Raw genomic sequence first — 22,510 nt, 5'->3', positions numbered from 1 at the left:
GTGTAGTTAATGAAGACATTCAAACTGGGTTTGGTGTGAACGCAGCATTACGCTAGCTTGGCTGAGTTGTTCAGAAGCGTCTGCCTTTTGTTCCAGTGCAACTTAATTATTACGTTTTTCTTCTTTACTATGCATTTTTTGGCTGCTGCGACTTATAGTCCGAAAAATACAGTCAGAAAAAACTCTTTCTAAAAAAAACTGTATTTCATTATTGTAAAGAAGAAAATAAAAAAGAACAACTTTATCATGAAATTGCCAAACTGGATATATTATGAAAATGAGATTTTACAGTCTTAGATGAGACACAAGTTTCATTCTATGAAGCCAAACGTGCATGTAAATGATTTTCAGCACCAAACACAAAGCTCCTTCAGTAGAGCGTTTCAGGAGTCAAGCTGCTGATATTGTTTCAGAGACAAGGTTTTCTTTTTCTCTCTGAGCCTCTGGGAAGAAACATGAGATCAGTCAGATGAAAGGCGACCTTCAGTTAACGGCTCCTTCTTCCTTCTGTCTTTCTATTCCTATTTCTGTGGCAGCTCGTGCTGCAAAGCTTGTTGTGTACTTGTGTGTGTCCGAATCCTCTGCCCTTCTATTCTGAAGCATTAAAAACCACAGTTCACCACCCTGAAATCCACAACGGAGCAGGCACATTCATGACAGAACGAGACGGACGTACATGAAGCAGATGGACACACGTGCACAAGGTGGTTTAGTGCATGACAGTGTGATAGATGTGAGAAGTGAAGGAGACAGACCCTGTTCTTTTCTGCTGGCTCTCTGTCTGTGTGTCATCAGTCCCAGATTTTAGAAACCACAGGGTCCTAAAAAATAAACAATTTGGGGTTCATTCGTGAGGCGTCAACTTAAAAAGGTGCCACTGATCTCCCCAAAGCCTTGCTGGGAAAGTGAGTTTGTCTCTGAACACATTGAGGAATCGGTAACTTACAAGTAAATATTTTCTGAATAAGAGGGTATTAAATATGTGTGTTAGACAAAAACAAATTAATTGTTAAAAATTAAATTAACAACAACCTATTTTGTAGGCTTTAGTGAGAAAACTCCTTTCCCTTCTGAGGCTTTCGGGATTTCTGACAAAACTCATCAAATCAGATTCGATTGGCTCTCAAACTGATCATGCACTAAACGTATGATTTTAACAGCATTTCAGAAATACAAAAAAAGCACACAAAGCACACATCGCACAGCTTAAGCCAACCAGAGCACTGCAAGCTGAAGTCTTACTTAAGGAGGCCGATCGTGGTTTTCTAAACATCATTCAGTTTAAAATTGAGAAGTTTTGCCTCTAAGATGCAGAAGTTGCTCCTAATCTTCTCCTAAAAATGACCCAGTTTCAAGTTAGGAAATTAAACAGGAAGGATGTTGCTAACTCTTGTCAAAAAATTCTAACTGTTATATGAGCCTAGCAGGTCACAGGGGGCCGTACAACCAACAGCAGGGTTGGTTGTCTCACCATTCACCTGGTGAAATGTGTATATGTGTCTGCTGTGATGCTTTGATGAAGCAACATCACAATTTGTTAGATTATTTTGTGCCTTTGACTGTGAAAGGGAGCAAAGTTCGTTCTGAAAGGAAATTTGTACCACCCCGTATCTGATCAAGTTTACAGAAACACAGCTGTTCAGCTTCAAAAACAAAACCTTTTTATGAAGTTAGATTTGGCCCAAAAGCTGATTTTTTAAACATAAAGTGTTTTAACAGGCCAGGAGAATGCTGAAAAAAGCTACGGCTACTAGTAGGGATGCAACAATTTACTTTTCCCACGATTCAGTTCTCACATCGATTTTTGGGTCCTGCGTGGTTTTATTTGCATCGATATATGATTTGTACCTTGCAAAAAAACGACAAAAAAAACAAAAAATTCAAAAAAAATATTTGTTTTACTTTGTTCATAAGAAAATAACAATAAAGAAAAACTTTTCAGTTAACTCATACATACTAAGCTTAGAATAATGTAATAAAACAATAGAAATCAAATCCTTCCTAAATTTAGCACAATATGTGTTTGACATTTTCAATGAAAACATTGTAAACTTAGAATTGTGGCATCCCTTGTGTCTACAGAACGATTCACAGCCCCATTTTGTCCGTTTAAAAATCTACCTCAAATTTCTGAAGATAGATCCCACTTGTAAACATAAATCAAGTTAAAAGACTCTTAAGGTGTAGAAAGGGTCAAAGAAAGATCCATGTTAGTGTAAAAGTACTTCTGATTACAATTAGATAGTCCTAAAACTGTATGATATGGCCTCTTTAAATAAGCTTTTCCTGCACAAAAGTCCTTTCAAATGTGTTTTGAATATGAGAAGAAAAAAAAAAAAAAAACGCAGTCTGTCAAAGCCAGCCCAGCATTTCAATGAGACTTTATCCTTTGTGATCTCCTAAAGTTAAAAAAGGGAGTTAAGCAAAAATAATCAAATATATTCAAATCGCTATGAAAGAAACTCTTGTGTTTTCTTTCTGAACTGTGACGATGCAGACTCTGATGAATGGAGGGTTTAGACATCTCATCAGGTCTGGGTGGATAAAAACATGGGCATGGAGAGCTGGCTTTGTGAGACTTTAGCATCTTAAAGACTGCAGGATCAGAAAACAAGGCCCCCAGCGGTCTCACCTCCAGATCCTCCCTGTGAGAGCGATCTCTGTCCTCGAAGTCTCTGGTTCTGCGGCGGGCCTCTTCGAAGGCAGCTTGGGCCAAAGCGTCCTCGTGCTGCACGCACAAACACACACATTTTGACAACAACGACAGTGAGAAGTGATGGGGAAGACATAAGGGACATAATAAACTGCGAATTATGTGTCACTCTGACAAGATACCTGCGCCCTCTCCTGGTCATACTCTAGATATCCCATCCCGTCCAGCCTCTGCAGGTCGATCCAGCCTCTCCAGATCACGCACACCCCATTCAGGATCATGGGGGCCTTCAGGTAGACCTGAGGAGACAGACAGACGTGTTTATGCCGCCAATAGAACATGTTTGTTTGTGTTGTAGAACTAAGTTGTATAAATTGGATCATTAATTTATTAGTCTCCACTCTTAGTAAACCGTCACCATCTGTTTCAGAAGCTCGTGTAAATCGAAGTTGCTGATCAAAACTTAGTTGTTAGCTACATAAAAAGTGGCAGGAGTTCATTAGAAATTCACCTCTGAGATGTGGGCGGGACTATTGGCAAGGAGCAACTCTGCCCCCCCCTCCCCCCATTGCTCTCCCCGTTACTGAGAGCTCTCTGTTTACACGCTCTCCTTTTAGCTTACAGCCCCTCACACATGCAACCTGTCATTGCTGATGCAACAAAATGGCGAGCCACATCTGAGCTATCCAGCTGAACATTTTTGACCCCGATTCCAGCACAGACGAGGAAAACAAAGAGGTTCATGGATCTGTTAGTCTGCAAGTGGATGCATCAGAATGGGGCAGAGCAGGGAGCTCGTGGAAATACTCAGAAACGCAATTTTAAGCTTAGTCCATCATCAGAAAAATTCCACAAAAACATGTTAAAAACACCAAGAATGATTCTTTAACGGATATTCCACTGTAAATGCTTAATTGCATTTTCCTGCTCAACAACTTCTTTCGGAATCCATTAAAACCGACAGAAGCAAATAAGATATCTTGGAGAACCTGTGAGTCAAACAAACGACACAGAACCTGGTTTAAAATCATAAACACAATAATTTCATTGTTCTGATCATTCTCTGATGCTTTTCGTGGCTTAATGGTGGAGTGTTGGCCTTCTGATTTGGAGGCTGAGGGTTACATTCCACAGTAGGCTTCCAGCAACAGTATTGGATTGGGGGATTAAATGCTCTTCCCACCTCCAAAGTGAACTTAGACTCTTATGTACCAGAAATCCTCATTAGTTGTGTTCCTCTACCCTTCAGCTGTGCGATTATACAGCCTAAAAATGTGATTTCTTTGAAGCCATCATGAAGCGCTCTTTAGAAAACAGAGCATGTTTGGTTCGAGTGGCAAAGCTAAAAATAAAATCAACATTAAGACTGAAACCTGATGCTTATTTAGAGCCATGAAGGACCCCTCTGTGCCTCCCGTGACTTGTTTGAAAGCACCGGGGAGCGCTGATCGCTCCATGGCCCTCAGGCAGAGCGGTCGTTCCACAAAGTCCTCTACAGTCAGAGTCCGTCAGCTGCTTCTGCCGGATAATATGAAGCATGTCTGTGTGAGGTGGAGGCCTCTCCAACCTCTGCTAACTTGTAGACAATTAAAAAAAAGTCATCAACCGTTCCCAAACCTCTGCAGGACAGACATGCATGAACACGAGCACTGTGAGCCTTCTGTGCTAAATCATGTCACATGGCAGCTGAAGCCTTTAAAGCTTTCAGACGTTTCTTTTGTCATCAATGACAAAGCAGGAAGCGTCAGGTTTCACATCTCTTCAGTCAGATACGATGAAAACAGAAGTCTGTGCCCTTTGACCTTGAGATGTTTTGTCTGCCGGCAGATGAGAGCAAAACAACAGATGTGCCAAATTTCTTTTCACCAGCCGTCTCATCTGTGCGTTTTGTCGCTCTGAGGCTCTGAGCATGAAGGCATTACATGAGCTGGGGGGGGGGGGGGGGGGGGGCATTTGCATTTCTGTCTGTGAGAAAAGACAACCTATTTCTCAAAATTTTGCTAAAAACAAAATATGATTAGGGGAACAGTGGTGATGGCAGAAGCACATGAGCCTCTGTTTTTCATCGGGAATAATATCAATAAAAACAAACCTTTATCTACAAACTAAACAATAAATATTATCAAATGCAATCAAAAAGTTCCTTCAAGCCAATCAATTGATGGCTCAATCACTGCACAGTCTAGAAAGGCAAGGCTGTTCTCCTTTGCGTCTTCCCTGGTGAACTTGATGTTCTTGTCGACTGCGTTGATATGATCGGTGAATACCTCCACTTCCTGGATTTTGATCTTGACCCAAGTATCGTCCATGTATCTGAACCAGTGACTTGGAGTAGTACCTGTCCAGTGATCATTGGAGATGACAGACAGCTCCAGGTTGAACTGTACAGGAAGCCTACTCACACAGATCAGTACCTGTTATTTGATTCAAACCACCCTTTACAGCACAAACTAAGCATTATCAGGCCTTTACAACACAGAGCCCAGGAGGTGTCCACTAGCTGTGACGGAAAGAAGAAAGAAGAGTGACATATCCGTCAAGCCCTCAGAACATGTAGATATTCCAACTGGGCATTCACCAAATCCCAGCATTCAAGAAAACAAGACAAGAGGGAACAAGAGCCTAAAGGGAACAGTATTTCCATTCCTTATATTTCAGGCCTGTCTGAAAAACTAAAAAGGATTGTCAGACAACATAACATCCCAGTTCATCTCAAACCTGTTAATACTCTCAGACAAAAACTGTTTCATCCTAAGGACAAAATTCCCAGCCACAAACAGAGCAACGTTGTGTACTCTATCCACTGCAAAGAGAACTGCAATGAACAGTACATAGGAGAAATCGAGCAACCTCTACACAAGTGGCTTTACCAAGATCGCAGAGCCAACTCAAGTGGACCTGAGTCTGCAGTACACCTCCACCTGAAGGCCACAAACCACTCGTTTGAGGAGAGTGAGAGAAAGGATGGTTTGAGCGAGGAGTGAAAGAAGCTATCTTTGTCAAGAAAGATAAACCTTCTCTTAATAAGAAAGGTGGTCTCAGGTTTATTCTTCCATCCATCTACAGCAGTGTTCTGAAACCCAAACAAACCGAACCAGTTTCACCAGGGTCGTTAACAGCTGAAAGAGATGACCAGGTTGGGGAGGGTAGTCACTGTCTCCCCAACCCTAAGTGAGGACAAAGGACTCCTAACGACCCAAAACCATGTAGTCTAAGGCTGCATTTACACTGCAGGTCTTGATGCCCAAATCAGATTTTCTGACTATATATATTTTTTTGACGACCCGCTTACATCATCTTTTAAAAGTGACCCGTATCCGATTTTTGCATTTACACTATACAATGCTGAAACTATCAAACGTAGACGTTTTGAGGACTACATAGCAGCATTTCCGCCTTCCGTGGACCTCCATCGGATGTTTTTGACTGCAGTTGTCATGGAGGCAACGCAGCGACATAAGGAAGCGTTGCCTTGGGCGCTCCTGGAGGAGGCAGGAGAGGGGATGCGCGGGAGAGGAAAAAAAAGGGCTGCTCGGCCGGCTTATGTGCTCTCGCTGAGTTTTGAACGAGGAAGTGTTTGCAGATGTTGTGCTGTACAGTTTGATCCAAGCAAATAAATAAACGGAATTGGGTCACTTGAACAATGTAGTGTAAGTGCGGCCTAAGTAGACAATACTATCCAGTTTCAGGTCTGACTCCTCCCCCATGAGCACATATATACCAGCTCTTGTACCAGCTATTTCAGAATTTAAAAAAGCCTTTTGGATAAGAGGTGAAACATCTTCAACTTTAAAAACTAAGTCCAGATGACAACCTTTAAACCTACTACTATGTTAGTGTGTTAAGTTTTACCTAATTTTTCCACATTTTTTACGCAATTCCTGATTTATTATTGATCCATTCTTCCTGAACTTTCACTTAAGTTAGCGCAGCTCTACTGTTTGTAAAAATTGATTTTATCAACACTGCTGTTCTTTGTCAGCTTCAGCTACAGCAAAAACACATGTGCTTCCATCTAGTGGGCAACACTGAAGCTATATTTCAATGCAAACAGCAAAGACAAAATAAAACTGTTGTCATGTACTAAAAACAGAAATGTAATACAGATTTAATCTTTAATCTGCAGACATTTTTTTCCAGAAGAAATTATTACAACCCTAATCCACGTGGCCAAATTTTGCCTGTGCAAATTTTGCCTTTATACTTCTTATTTTCATTTATTACTGTATGATATTTTTAATTTTTGGCTGCTGTTAATTGGTGCAACACCAAATGAACAAACACATTTACAAAATCAAATATTAATTCTAAATCAAATTACTTTAAAAGTCAAGAAGAAAATTGCTTTTAGGTTCTCCAGAGTTGAAAAAAAGGCTAAAAACTGACAGCAAACCTCATTACTTTTCTAAAAGAACCAATAATGTGCAGATTTCTTAAATATAAAGAATAATCCCCTAATATTACGTGTGAACTTTAAAGTGCAAATGATGGTCATAAAAAGTTTTAAAGTTTCCTAATTGTGTTAGATTGTCTTTCATTTCCCACTCAGCATGGCTTCAGTTAGCAGATGCTCAGTGTTTCTCAGGCCGGTCAGCTTATTAACCAGCATTTAAGAATAAAAGCGAACAGTTCCACAGAGAAGCTCACAGGAACACACGAGGAGACTTTTCTGTGTGAAAGTGGGCGAGCACCACGTTCCTGCATTTTTACTCAGGCTATTTTTGGACAGACTCTCACAGGACCTCTTTTACCGCAGTTACCCACAGTGCACTGGGGCTGCAGGGGGGGACCGCACCCCGGGAGACTGTGGGTTTCTGTGTTTGTTTGAGTGAATGTTTTTCTGCCTGTGTGCGTTTAAGCAAGAAAAATGGCTTCCACATCTGCTTTTAGAGGAGAGCTTCATTTGCCTGGACAGGGAAAACGTGTGTGTGTGTGTGTGTACGCGTGTGTGCTTGCAAGTGTGTCTCTGCGGAAGGGGAAAATATGTAGAAACGGTCCAACCACAGACTTCCTCTGAGAAAGAACCATGTCAACCCCCACATCCATTTACTCAGGCACATGAAGACGTCAGAGCTCTCACACTCTGCAGCTCTGAGAGAGAAAAACAAGCCTCGAGAAATCGACTGCAAACTTTCCAGAAGAGTGAACTTCTGTTCCAAACATCTTTATCACTTTTAAAAGGTTGGATGACTACAGCTGCGAATGACACAAAGAACCACGTTGTCAACTCTCGATGCACCGTTGAAATGTTCCGCATACGCTGGATGAAGAATGAAGGCTTCGTGTGGAAAACCGCATAGGGCCACATGTGAAAGACGTGAATTCATCAGCTGAAATGGGTTTCACATGTGATAAGAGCTGCAGAAAGTGTTGCCCCCTAAAATCAACAGGCCAGCCTCGGGAAACGGCTGAGAAACAACTCATTTCTTTGGTTGACTGACCCGTTTGTTCAGCAGACCAATCAGGGCCAACGACTCCAAAAACGTCACAAAATGAACTGAATGACATCAATGATGTAAAAGGTCAAAAGTGGCTGAGATAATTCAAAGATTTACTATGATTTCATTAATCAGTGTTTTATTTTAATCTGATGAAAATCGCGTTTTCTTTGTTTTCAACATGTTCTTGCACCATTTTCCTTTTGATAATGGAGGACAAATGTAAAGAAAAATAAGCTTAAAATTTCACTTCTAAGTATTCCTTTATTTGAATCGTAAATCAGAAGCAGATGAAAAAAATGCTGCTGGAAAAAGGGCTTATTTGTGACATAAAAATATGCTGGACGACCCAAAAGCTCCCAGTCCGCTCCATTCTGATCCACCTGCAGACAAATAGATCCATGTACGTCTTTGTTTTCCTCGTCTCAGCTGGAATCTGGCTCAAAACTGTACGGCTGGATAGCTCTAAACTCTCTATCTTAAAGGTGTGAGGGGCAGTAAGCTAGCGGGAGAGTAAGCTTATATTTTTTTTTTGGCTAAAAACAGCATCATCTTAATTTAAAAAACCTCAAAAGATAATCAGCAATGGGTCTTTAGGCATTTTACACCAGAACTTTATGTATCATCATATGTAGACATGGTTGAATGTTCAGGGTGAGAGGCAGGAAGGGTTTGATGCATATGAGGGGTGTGGTGGTGGTGGGGTTGTTGCCATACAGCTATTTTTCTTAGGCTGAAACTGAATATAAAAACTAGCCACCAAACCCACACATGCGTGCGAACATCCGCATGGACACCACGTGGGGTGTGTGATAATGCACATGTGTTTCCAGCCTTCAATTCCTCCTTGAATGCTTCAAAAGAGCATTCATTTTAGCTCTGTCCCAATCTCTTTCTTTTGTTCTTCTTTTCTTTCTTTCTGTTGTTCTTTCCTGATCCTGGACATTATCGCTAAACTCTGAAGACGTTCTCTCACAGTGACAGAATCTGAAAAACCCCTAAAGTGCATTTCACATGAATCACTCCTGATTCACCCTCTGATTCACACACAAACACCAAGCGGACACGTTTGAGATGGAAGGAGCTGAACAATGGTGTGTTGTTGCCTGAAGCCAAAGAACACTTAAACTGAGAAGAAAAAGATGAAGTTTCTCTGATTAGAAAAGAAAATCAAGTAAATCTAAATATATACGTGTAACTTGTTCTTTCCAGCAGCTGAAGAGAGAGGAGCTGAGAGCTCCCTATGATGGACAGTTTCATACAACCAGGGTTCTGTGAATACAGAAGGGGTTTATTTGTACAAACCTCTTTTGTATTTGGGGCTAAACTTTATCATTTGCAATCATTTTTTTTTTAATCATTTAAAAATATTTTGAATTTCCTCTAAGTTTCAGACCAGATGGAAGCAAACGCCCCCGGACAGAGCCCACAGTTTACAAGCAGAGACCACGGCAGTCATGGCCCCCCAGTACAGAGAAGCAGAACAGACATCCAACCCAAGAGAGCCCAACGCTAGACACACGGCGATCCACCCCCGCCGCTAAAAAGCAGGAGGGCCCAGGATCTAGAATAGTGCAAGACGAGGGAACGAGCATCGCCCCCACCAGCCCTAAAGGCAAAGCAGGGCCACCCTAAAGGTGCCGGCACAAAACTTCAGGCAGGCCACCCACGGGTTCTACTGCAAGGTGATGATGAAAAATTAATGCCAAAGCCACAGGGACACCCCCCCAGCTCAGATGAAATATTAAACCTGGTTCTCAGGGATGCCCTTTAATGTGCGGGGAGGGCCACCAAAAAAACAATCTTTCAGACTCTCTTCTTTTCCAGAGCAAAGCAAACGTTAAATTAAAAAAAAATATATCATCTTAAAAGAGAAAACTTGATCTAGATTGCTGACTTTCACATTTTTTACATAATTTTTCAAACACGATATTCTTCCATCATTAATGGCACTCAATGCAAATTTCGGGGAAAGGACAAAACACCAAAAACCTCAGATCAAAGGTAAAAAGAAACAGGAGTTCTTGTATGTTGGAATGAAATGAATATAAATAAAGAGATATAAATAAATAAATATAAATAAAGAGAATAAAGAGATTATGCTTTGGACATCTGTGACAAAAAAATGAGGAACTTAGTTTTGTCAAAATTAAAAAGTTGATTTCTATTGCTTTTAAAAATTGCTTTAATATTTCAAATCAAATCAAACTTTATAGGAGAGGTGCTTTACAGTTAAAAACACACAGACGATTACAGTTATTGCTGTAATTTCAACAGCTGGTCAGTTTTTTAGGATTCGTAGTTGTGACAAAGTGTCATCTACATGAGGATGGATAGAAACAACATGTTTATGAATGAATTTTACAAAAAGAACGCAAAGGAATAGAGGTCTGTGAGGAGGATGTATCGCTTGTCCAAAAACACAATCTGTCCTGATTCTTTCTCTACCCCACTGTCCTTGCAGCTTCTGACTGGCTGGACACACCTGAGTGGCCGTAAGTAGAGCAAAGAAAGTTTCCCACCTCTAAACTCTAGAGATGTTATTCCTGCTTTGGGTCCAAAAATTAGGAGGAGAAATACAGTTATTCAACCTAATGTTATTTCTCTAAACATTAGTAAAAGTAAGGAATACTGTGTGTGTGCTCAATAAGAAAAAAAAACAACTTTATAGACTGGAAAATATGTATTAGAGGAGGTTTTCTGTAGATTTTGATTCATATGAATCTGAGAAAACAGCTCAAGGTTAAGGGGTGATCAATGGGAGACCCTCTCACTGGTTTCTGCTCCCTGTCCTCCTCTTTTGCAGAATATAAGAGAAAGTATGAGGGGTATGGAAAAATTGACCTAACAAATAAAATGCTAACAGCTGCTGCTGCATTAGTTTTTATTTATTCCCCCAAATGTTTGTAAATAAAGATTTAATGACATAAAAAAGGAGTGATTAAATTGAGTAATCTACATTACAAAAGAAAAGAAAAAAGGTGTGCATCCCATGAAGCTGCAGCCTCAGTCAACTCTGAACTGTTTGTTCAGGTTGTACTGGAAAACATCTTGTCTGTCAGTGTAAAAGCTGTTCATATGACAATAAAAGGATTCTGATTCTGAGAACTCAAATTTGGCCACTGTTAATTACTTTTTATGTCTTTTTAAATGTAATTAATTTTTTTCTATTTTATTATTTTTCATTTATGTATTGGCTGCTGTTCATTCCTGCAACATAAAATGAACAAACAAAAAAATAAAACTCCATTCTTCACCCAACAGCAGTTGGGTTGGCTCCAGCATCCCAGTGGCCCCCAAAGGGATTCAGCAGTTTCTGAAAATGGGTAGAAATTAACTTTAAAAGCCCCTTTTTTTGGGTATTCCAGGGTTAATATCTACTCAAAACAGAAACAATAAAATTAATTTCATGGATTAATATGATCTTTGTTGTTATTTGTGTGCGTGATATTAGATCAATTTATAAAAAATGCAGACATTGTTGTTGCTGGTGTCTGAAAACCATCTTTGTCTAACTTCTAAAAGTCAGGAAGGTGTATCTCTTGTGCTGTCCTATGTTTTGTTTTATTGTCACTTATCAGCCTGAGTTTTCTGCAAATAAAAAAAGTATCTAAGAAGATTAGAGTTCGGGTCAGGCTGTGCAGATGAATTGGAGTCAATGAGATTATCTGCACAAACATGGGGGTGCGTTCAAGGCGCAGCAGGTGGGTGTGAAGTACGTTATTGGCCTCCTGCTTCTGATCCTGCCTGAACACAGTTTAACGTCCTCAAGCTGCCGACTTAAACACACACACCTGCTGAAAACACAGCAGCATAATAGCACGGTGCTCCCCAGCTGCAAGATCACTCTCCCTTTTCCCACCCTGCAATTACAAAGGCTGCAAAACAACATGCGACACACGCCCACGCACACATCACATGACACGCAGCAGCTTCTCCCAGGTCCCCGGGAGGATGATAAACAAGTTTCTGTGTGTCCATCTCAAGTGGCCCACATGGATCATGGTTTCTGTTAAATATTCATCACAACTGATAAATACGTTCCTATTAATTGCTGAGATCTGTAACTGCTGGCAGAAGTCCTAGCATTTCCATGCAAAGTCCCTCCAGTGGGGCCAAAAAAACCGCCGGATGGCCTCACGGCTTTTACAAGCATGGAAATGTTATGCAAATTCTCTCACATGCTGCAGATAAAATTACAAAACAGACACTCTTGTGAAGAAGTTCCAACTAAAGATCATCATGACACAAGTGCTAATCTTCTTTCCCAAAGAGGTTTGAGATTAGAATTTTTTGTTTTATTCCAGGAGGTATCCCAGTCAGCCCACAAGATCAAGAGGAGAAAGATGTGGTCCACACTCCAACTCAACTAGAAGAAGAAATCCATTATGAATATTATCCTGTGCTTCATAAAGTTCCCAGATTTAGTTGTCTGTGTTCACCTGCTTTTGGTTATTTCCATATCTGCTTTCCATCCCTTTTAATTTTTTCTTTTGGTTTTCTTTAATTTTTACTCACGGCGTTAAACATGACAAGCGTTTGATTGTGCATGAGAAGTCTTTTTGTTTGTTTTGTTCTGGTAAAAATTATGTAAAATGTTGTGTAAAAGGAGAGAATGTGTTTCCCTTAGCTGTAAAAATGAGCCTGGGTGGCATGAGGGTTCCTGCAACTCCTCCGATGGCACGATGACCGCATGAAAATGAGTGCAGAGCGCCTCAACTGAATGCTGCAATTATCTTTGTCCTCATGTTGATGCCAGCATTCCAAATCAAATCCTGTCTTCTTATTCAAATTTCCACGATATTGGTTACCGCTTCTAGATGGTGGAACTGACCCACAGGGGAAAAACCGAGCTCCTGTCTCGGTGAGGACATCCGGACCTCACAGGGACAGGAACTCCCTCAGGTCCAGCTGCAAACAGTTACTGGAAGAGATGAGAGGGGACTGACACACACGTGCTGGATTTCACAGCAGACTAAGCTCTGCCTGCAGATAGTGTGTGTGTGTGTGTGTGTGTGTGCACACGTGCACGGATATACTCAAACACAAAGACACAAAAAACACACCAGATCAACAAAGCCAGTGTAAAGATGAATGGTGCATTGTGGGAGAGGGTGTGGTCGCTGATGTTGGGCCTGGAGGAGGCAACCTGACACTCAGGACACTGTGTGTGCGCGTGCACGTATGTGTGTGTTAAGTGTGGAGGAGAAGTTTAATGGTGCATTTACGTGTATTGAAGCGCCAGAAGAAATTTCATTCAAAACCACTCAAATGACCTGAACTGCATTAAAACACACTCACAGAAGTGCAACAAGTAAGACACAAACACTTACAGCATGCGTGCACATGCAGCAAACGTGCACATGCAGCATACATGCACACACAGGCGGGCAGAGAGCAGCAGAGGGAACCAATTAGTGGTCTGGCTTTGATGATGTCACTGACAAGTCACGCACCGATTGCACAGCTTCCGTTCAGAGGGAAACCCGATCCTGCGCTCGTACGTGCACTTACACTCACACAGTGCATGTCTGCTGAGAGTCCTGCAGGCTTAGAGCTGATGAATAAATCAAAGGGCGGCAGGGGTGTCACATAAGACATGATTTTTGAGGGGTTTTGTGCGCTCGTGTGTGAAAGAGAGCCGACAGCTGCAGGAACTTTGAAGGACACAAAGGACGCTGCAGAGACACCTGGACGCAGACATCTGAGGATAAGAAAAACTCTTAAAAGACTCATCTATGCTTCAGATCCTCAGAATGAACAAAATGTTGAAATTAAAAATTTGGGATCAAAAAAGAGCTTCTTTTTAACACTTAACAAAAATTGAGGTTTTCAAGGTTTTTATGGCAACCGTGGATCAATGGGGCAAGGTCCATGGAAAAAAATTAAATTTACAATTATTCTCTTGAATTTGTCCGCTATAGTTATGATTTAAAAAAAGGTTTAATTGAAAATACATTATATGAATGCGGAGAGTAGGGACAACAGAAATGTGTCTTTTTGCTAGCTGGATTTAGGGGACTTTACCAAAAATTCTTCAAAGGTTAATTTTCTCCAGTTATGTTAAAGATTTTTTTTGTTGCTCTTGTTTTTCTTTGCAAAATAACACTTTTCCAATTAATATAGATTACAATGGAGATGAATAGCGTTTGTTTTATTAATCTGGAGTGAATTGGGATTACATATAATTTTATTGTGTTTGTCATGCTGACGGAGCCTAACCCGGCCACTTGTCTGCAAAGGCAGGGGACATCCTGGACAGGTCGCCAGTCTGTCACAGGGCCACAATCACACACCCACACACTCACATTCACACCTATGGACAATTTAGAGTAATCAATGAACCTATGAAGCATGTTTTGGACGATGGTAGGACAAATTAAATGACGAGGCAGAAGGATAGTCAGTTAAACCCCAAGACGAAGCAGACTCCATAGTTGCAACCAACCATGAATGTGGGAACAGCGCAAAAAGGGGTGTTAACAGTTGTCCGTCAGACTAAGGTTGAATGCTTTGGTGACAAATTCCTGTGTGTTATGGCAGGGACTGCCAATATTCTACTGTGGGGGGATGTAACAGGGTGATTTTCCTGTACCATTGTACCTGTACCATTTATGTTTTTTTAATCTTTTTTATTGATCCTGGTTGTGCAACCTAAAACTCCAAGGGCCCTTGAATGGCTCATGGCAAATCTGCTGATGAGTCGCAGGTGTGTGTGTGAGATCAAGGTGGGTTGGAGTTTTGATCCTTTAAAAATGATAAACAGCTGTACTTGGACTGGGAAAAAGAGGCGTACTACCAGAGCTGCACAAGCGGTGTTGGGGCAATAGTGATGGGAGCCACACCCGTGGTGTTTTGGAGCACCAGAGACTAAGGCTGTACGTGTGGTGCTTTGGGGCAGCAGCAGCGATGGTAGTGGTGCTTGAAGCATGCCAGCCCCGGGAATTGGACATTGTAGAGTCCGGGCTTGGCCACATGACTGGGACAGCAAAGTGGAACTAGTGGACAATGGAACCAGAAAGTGGAGAGGGGACGCGACGGACAACAGCAGAGGGGTGTGGTTGCAACCAACCCCTCTTTCAGAAAAGTAATTTACCCTCTCAGTGCAAATCAAAGTCAGCCCAAGACGAGATGTTTTCTGAACCCCTTCTAGTAATGTCCTCAAAGAGGAAATCTGTTCTTGGCCACAGAGCTGCAAACTGTTACAACATCCTTCATCGTTCACACATCACGTGGATGATAAAAGAGCATAAAGCGATTAAATATTAAATAAATAAAAACAGGGTATACAGATTTTCCCCCCAGGCATGTCGAGAACACGAATAGTAAAAAGTTAAAAAATTGTAAAATGTTTAATTCAATCCCTTTAAACCACATTGCTAAAAGTTCTCTTTTTGTAAAATCCATTAATAATTCGCAAAACAAAACTCTCCATAAAAATACAACTATCAAAACTAGGGGCTGGAACCCAACATAATAAATACATAACCTCCTTACAACAAGTGAGAAGAAGTTATCCTTGACACCAAGTGCCCCAAACCATGCTGCCATTGTGTTTTTACTATATGGTTCTGTGTGTTTTTTTTTTATTAGATAGGGTTTGGACTGCATGCTCCCCTAATCATCCTGGACCATTTGGACTCCCGGAGGCTGGACACTACTAGACACTTGGACAATAAACCTTTTGAAAACTTGTATCTGGTTGTTCTGCTCCTTACACAGAATCTGATCCACTAGAATCTACCTGTGTCACACCTACAAAAAGTCTATTGAAGTTGAAACTCATTTTTTGGAATTTTTTTGTTCTTGATCCTAACTTTATGTACAACTGAGTTATTTAGAGATGAAACACATACATTCAAACCAAACTAAAGTGTCCTTGATTCACCTCTTCAAGATGTAAAAACATCTGCAAATGTGTCATAAATGTTTGTTTTTCAAGACACAGAATGTTTGTAATCTTGGAAAGAAGCCACAAAAAAAGGGAGCATATTGTGAAAATGATGACTCATAATGCAATGTTGGCCGGAGTGAATCATTACATGACAACTCATCGTGCCACAGATTATTTATACATCTGAGAGGAATGTAGTTTTGGAGCGACAATCAGCTATAATCTAATGAGTTTGCCTCCAGGAGCAACTGTCATCTCTGTACTTTCAGCTGATTTTCAAGTTTCTGATATCAGAGCCAAAACTACCTGTTTTTCTGCACCAAACAATCATCAAAGCCAGACAACTAAAACCTCACCTAGAAGATATTTAATACTAAAATGCTCTTTATTTTAAGGATAAACAAAAAAACAGTTTAGTTAGTTAACTCTTGTCCTAAACTCAACAGTTGTGTTTTTCTTTCAGTCTAACAAGAAGACAGGTAAGTATAAAGTAAAGATACATCAGCTGCAGACAGAATTAGTGAGTAAAACTGAGATTTGCTTACAAGACAAAAAAAACTCAGCATTTTTTAATCTAAATGGTTCAAGGGTGACGCTAAAACTCCATCCACCTTCGCCTGCTGTCAGACGTCCAATTCAGCAGATTCTGCAGCCACGGACCTTTAATCGGACTCCTGTCTTCATCCCAGCTGACTCCAATGTTAGGAAAATCCATTTTATTGAACTTTGCAATCCCTTCAGGATTTTTTTTTTTTATTCCTGTTGGCCATTTCCATAACAACAACACACTTAAGCGGCAAAAACATCATTTTCTGATTGTTTTGCTGCATTCATTTTATTTTTACAGGATCAATTCCTCTCTGTTTCCTGATTGAAGTCCAGAGTGGGATTTCTCAAGAGTGAATCAGGCACTTATATTTTAAATTGAAACCTTGTAAATATAAAAACTTTAGTGTGATACTTTTGTTTCAACAATCTGAAAAAGCCACAAGTGCAGCTTCTTGTTTTGGGGAGTAACCAAGAAGTGAAAAAAATCAAAAAAGGTGCCAGTTTCAATATTCATTTAGTTGTTTTTGAGTCATGCAGCTGTTTATTTTGCCCTGCTTTGACAACGGTCTGCTTTCTAGCTCTGTCAGAAGTGTAATTCCCAAAGACTTAAATTAAAGCTATGACTTTTTCTGTACTCAATTCAAACCCACCTGCAACCTGCTGCTCGGGAGACCTTAAAAAAACATGTAAGAAGCAGCAGCAGCTCGTATGCAGAACTCTGTTCATGTGTGCAGAGAGTGAGCCCCAAAGTTAACCTCCTCCACAGCTGGCTTTAATTAGGCTCCAACGACACACTGAGCTGCCTCTGCTCTCCTCTTTCTGTCTCTCAAACACGCTCACACAAAAGTCGCCATGTTGGACCTGGCTGTGCTACCCTTCTGGTTTGGCACCATCGGCATTTGGAAACGAAGGCGGGAAAATGGGAGCGGACTGGAAGTGTGGGGGTGTGAATCCGGAGAGCCAAGTCTGATCGCAATGCAGCCGTGGATTGTAATTAAGAGTTGTGAATAAACTTTACTGAAGAAACACAGTAAAGAGAAAACAATGACATGAACCTATCACTGCTAAAGGTAGCTCCAAGGCTTTTGAGTCATGAGGTGAGGTGCTTCTGCTTGAGTTTTGATGAAACGCATATGGAGCAACGGGTTATGGGCTCTCACCCACAAGTGGTCGTGTTTATCTCATTTTAAGACCAGAAAGCAAGATTAAACTACCCTGACTTTAACCCTGAACGCTGGCTGAAATCTGCCTGAACTTGCTTACTCTGGGTATGTCGGTTCCAAAAGACCGGATGTGAGTTAGTGTAATTACGCTCAACTTGGTAACCCTGGGTTAATGCGCGTGCACAGCAAAAACATAAAGACATTCTCAATGGATCGCCGATTTCCAGAGTCACCATGGAAACGCGTGGAGAGAAAAAAAGAGCGCTATACTTCAGTCAGACGGAGTTGGAAATTATCATGACGGCGAATGAAGATTATATGTCCGTCAAAAAAGTAATACGGCCGCATCATCAGCAAAAGAAAGAGTTTCTGCTTGGAGAAAAAGAACGGACAAGTAAACGCACGAGTTTCTGATCTTATCTTCAATTACATTGTGATGTGTATATATATATATATATATATATATATAACTTATAAAACTTAAATGAATTGATTCAATTGGTAACAAGTAATTGATTGAAATTTATTCAACTCATTTCTTATGTCCATCCAACTCAATAGTTGTCTATTGACAGGCAAAGGGAATGGTATCCCACAATTCTTTGCGGTGCCGATCTAACAGCAGCACCAAAGTTACAGCTCCTTAATTGAATTAATTTGACTGAAAGTAAAATAACTGTCTGATAACTATGTGTTATTTTTAGGTTCACTGAGCGCGTTAGTTTAATGTAAAAAAGTTTATCTCTACAACATCAATACGTGGTCTTATCACCCTCTCATGGTGGAAAAAGTATTATCTGAGCTTCTTCATCCACTAAATCATCTTCAAATGGACACGCCGTGCTGCTTCACCTCTCTGAAAACAAAGTAACCTTCAACTAAACCTGCTCCAGACCAGGTTATGTTCAGAGCATGAGTTGCTATTTCAACTTGACATACCCTGAAACATACCTCTGTTTTTGGAACCGAAAGCTGAGGTTATCAAATTCCTTATCCTCAAACTTACTGTGGTAACTCACATAACCTGCTTTCTGGAATACCCCCCTGGTAGCAATCAGATGATCCTCTTGAGTTGATTTAATAAAAACATACTTGAAATGAATGAAGATGTGTGAGTTTTAATATGTCCTGCAGCAGTTTGAAGGACCGGATTGTTGTCGCAATTTTTCTTTCTTACTGCGCCTTTCACCAAAAATGTTGCCCCTGCTACTTACTCAAAAACTCACCGAAATGCATATGCACCTAAAACCTGATGAAAATGAATTTTTGGGAATAGTGAACAACACCCCCTGGGTGGTATGACTGGGGCTAAAATCTCTTATGTGGATCAAAACATGTATTTTTCAAAATCCACTAGCAAAACCAAAATATGCGTGTCAGGGATTTCAAAAAGAACTTTTGAAATTATTTTTTCTATGTATTCACATTTGCCAAAATATGGGAAAAGAAAAGCTTTATTCGAACAATCTTTTTGAAATTTGACACACGCTGCATGTAAAAAAATTTGACTCCTCGTAGGGATTTTGATCCATTGCCTCGTATCTCCTCGAGCATCATTGGGAAGCTACTTGGGAAAAACTAATTAGAAGTTGTAAATATGGACCGGCGTTAGCATGGCAAGATCGCAAAAAAGGCGTTCTCCTGTTGCTCGCACATTTTTTACTGGAATATTCTTAAAAAGAAAAAAGAAAAGGAACACATGAATCATTGGCTCAAGCTGAACAAAATGATGGGACAATATTAGAAATGTGGTTAACAAAATCCTTTGTTGCCAAGGAAATCCAAACATTTAATTTGCCAATTCTTGTAAACATTACATAGATCTGTTCATCTCCCTCAGGTGACCAAAACACAAACAGGTTGCCATGGAGATAAAACCAACAGAAAAGCTGCCATTTTGAAAAAGTGTTGTTTTTTTTCGTGAATTTGTCACATGTGGCTCTGACCATGGTGGCGGAGAAGGAGAAAGCCAAGGGTCAATAAGCAGTCACTCAGTCAGTAAGTAAGGGCAGGGGGTAATGGCAGGTAGGGCGTGTTGCGCCTGCGTGCCATGTGAATTGACAAGTGCTGGAACATAGATTCGGGCAAAAAGAAGCCCCATCAGCTAAATGTGAGACAAAGAGATGCAGATGAGCAAAAAGAATCAGTAAAATATGGATTGCTTTTGGACAGTTGCAATTAAAGAGTGGAAATGAGGCTCACGTTTCTTTTTTCTTATTTTATCTCAGAATTCGTCTTTTAGGAAAACAAATACATTTAATATTAACATTGATATTACCAAAGAGAGCAGTAAGAGGCCTTTTTAAATGTTTCCTCACTAATTAGCCTTTAGGATTACAGATGTGTGTGTGGTAATCCTGACAGTAATTAGGAAGAAAGTTGCAAACGCAATTTGCACCATCCCTGCCCGACCTGACAGTTGTGCTCCATAGTGAGGTCCGCAGGGATCAAGACTGTGTGAATGTGCATGTGTGTGTGCATGTGTGCACATTTAAATAAATTCAGATTAAACAGCAGTGAGAAAAATGCAAACAACTTAAAGTCTGCACTTTTCTCTAAACAATAACTGCAGCTTGTAGCATTTAGAAAGCCACACAGGGTTTACTACATTAAGGGTAAGGCGCTCGTGTCATGAACTGCAATTTGGAGCTTGACTCAGATTCCCATGATGGATATTCAGAGATATGTGATGCAGAGTCTGAAAATAGTATGACTTTATTGCAGAAAATCCGGTAATATTCTTTAAAATCTTTATTTATGGCAGCACACCTCTCTTTAGCACTGCATTTATTATTGCACCATACATCATTTATAAATAAAAAAAAAAATGTATATATATATATATATATATATATATATATATATATATATATATATATATATATATATATATATAATATGTCAATATCACTCATATTTGGCAGAATTATACAAAAACCAATTAAAAAACAATCAGCCAACATTTACTTTTAAAGGACTATGGAGCTGCTTCAGTCTGTCCCCTCTAAAGCTGCTGCTTCAAGTCCAGTGAGTTTAGGACTCAGGATCCCAGCACTGATGTGTTTTAGTAAAAGAAAAACACAATATAACTTTATTCTCACAGAATAAGCTTACTGACACCTGCACCACTGTCTTAAATGTTTACCCATCCTACTTCGCTTTTTCACACAGCGCTTTGCATTCAGCCTTAAGAGACATTATAAAGAAGTGATAATAGATTGTCCACATTTCCACAATATAAATATATATTTATATTTATATACAAAATTATTTAATTGTCTTTTATTTTAATTGTCTGGATAATCGACTGGAAATTATGTCACTTCCCAGATAAGTGTTGAGGACAAACATAGCTTAGTCCAGTGTTTTTCAACCAGTGTGCCGCGGCACACTAGTGTGCCGTGGGAGATGGTCAAGTGTGCCGTGGAAAATTGCCCTCATTAACTGATCTAAAAACATTAACCATCTCCAGGAAATCAGCTCTTTGTTCATCCAAACAGGTCCTGATAAAACACTGAGTAGTTAGGACTATAAACGATCATAAAATACTTTTTTCGTTGTGTTTATTTGATTCTATTAAAGACATTTTGATAAGAATGACGGTAACGCGAAATAGCTGCAGCTATAACTGTGTAAGGAAAAGTCCCGCAGCTTTTACTGTCTCCACGACTCCACCAATCATTCTTGAAGGCTTAATCACATGTCATCAGTCTGACCAATCAGAAGTGGTTAAAGTCTCCACTTCCTTGTTCCAATTTAGCTCATAACTCAGTCAGTTCCGACAAAAACACCAGCTAAAGCTCGTCTTTAGCGGTGTAACTTTCCACAGAATCCGGTATCAGACCGTGGAACAAGTGAACAAAACCATGAAGCTCAGAGACGCTAGTCTTTCTGCCGTTTTCTCGCAGTTTTCACACTACATCTCCCATGATGCATTGGCTTAAAGGGACAGCGTCTTGAAAACACAACGAACATACAGTTTGTATGTAACTTAACTTTTATTACATCTTTTAGAAAAACATCTGCAACTTCCTGCTTTTTCTGCCACAATTATCACAAAAATACACGTCAGATTGCCGGGGGGGGGGGCTGTAGATCAAAACAGACTATGAGTTTCTTTTATTTTATTTTTTTTTTTGGGATGCTGGTGTGCCGCGGTGTCCACACACGTAAAAGAATCTGTCAGTCAAACATTTGAAAGTTGGATGTGGGGGCCAGTGGGCCCCACATATTTTTAATGAGGTATCTGATAGGTCAGTTTTAATAACTTATAACTTGCACCAAAGGAAAAGAAAATTAGGATTGGGGTTAGCAGAGCAATAACAGTTATTCTGACCAATAGAACGACTGAGTAACAGCTATTTATTTCTTTATAGAAGTCTATGGGATTTTTGGCTTCTTGGAATCAGCAGGTACTTCCTGTTTGGAATACGAGGGGTGGGGTCACAGTCTAGTTCTCCCATGAACTCAGTGGTTCTGACGGAGCATGTCCCAGCCAGCACCTTCCACCTGTACCCACTCTGACATAGTAACCTGCGATGTTACTCAGGTTCTATCCAAACCTAGGTGTCTGAATTAGTATTATTTTTTTGTATTATAATTCTCCTGTGCCATAACTGAGCCACAAGTGCCAAAAGAAACCTTTTTTTAAACTATATTAATTATTAAAATCATTCCTTTAACAGTTCCACTTATTAGATATCTGTGATCTGCAATTTGAGTTCTTTGATGAAATTTCTAATGCATTGAAAAAAAAACAATATTAAAAAAAACAAAGTTATTCCCAAATCTGTTCTGAATCACATAGTATTTT

The 22,510-nt window shown here is 40.1% G+C and overlaps 1 protein-coding gene across 5 annotated transcripts in view; it reads right to left on the bottom strand.

Moving 5' to 3' along the window:
• Window positions 1-22,510, bottom strand: part of cbfb (core-binding factor subunit beta) — a 41,508-nt gene that overhangs the window by 7,457 nt on the left and 11,541 nt on the right. For 3 of the 5 annotated variants that reach the window (XM_023955986.2, XM_023955987.2, XM_078948954.1), the window contains 2 exons: window positions 2,836-2,952; window positions 2,633-2,728 (listed from right to left, as the gene is read on the bottom strand). In XM_023955986.2, coding sequence (XP_023811754.1) covers window positions 2,633-2,728; window positions 2,836-2,952 — 213 coding nt within the window. Of the gene's footprint in view, window positions 1-755; window positions 822-2,632; window positions 2,729-2,835; window positions 2,953-22,510 lie in introns of all 5 variants that reach the window. The other 2 variants (XM_023955988.2, XM_023955989.2) reach the window with 1 other exon arrangement.

This window comes from Oryzias latipes, chromosome 6 (assembly GCF_053564925.1).
Source record: "Oryzias latipes strain Hd-rR chromosome 6, Olatipes_Hd-rR_3.1".
NCBI lineage: Eukaryota > Metazoa > Chordata > Actinopteri > Beloniformes > Adrianichthyidae > Oryzias > Oryzias latipes.
The sequence above is the reverse complement of the archived record's forward strand: the minus strand, read 5'-3'. Positions and strand labels throughout refer to the sequence as shown.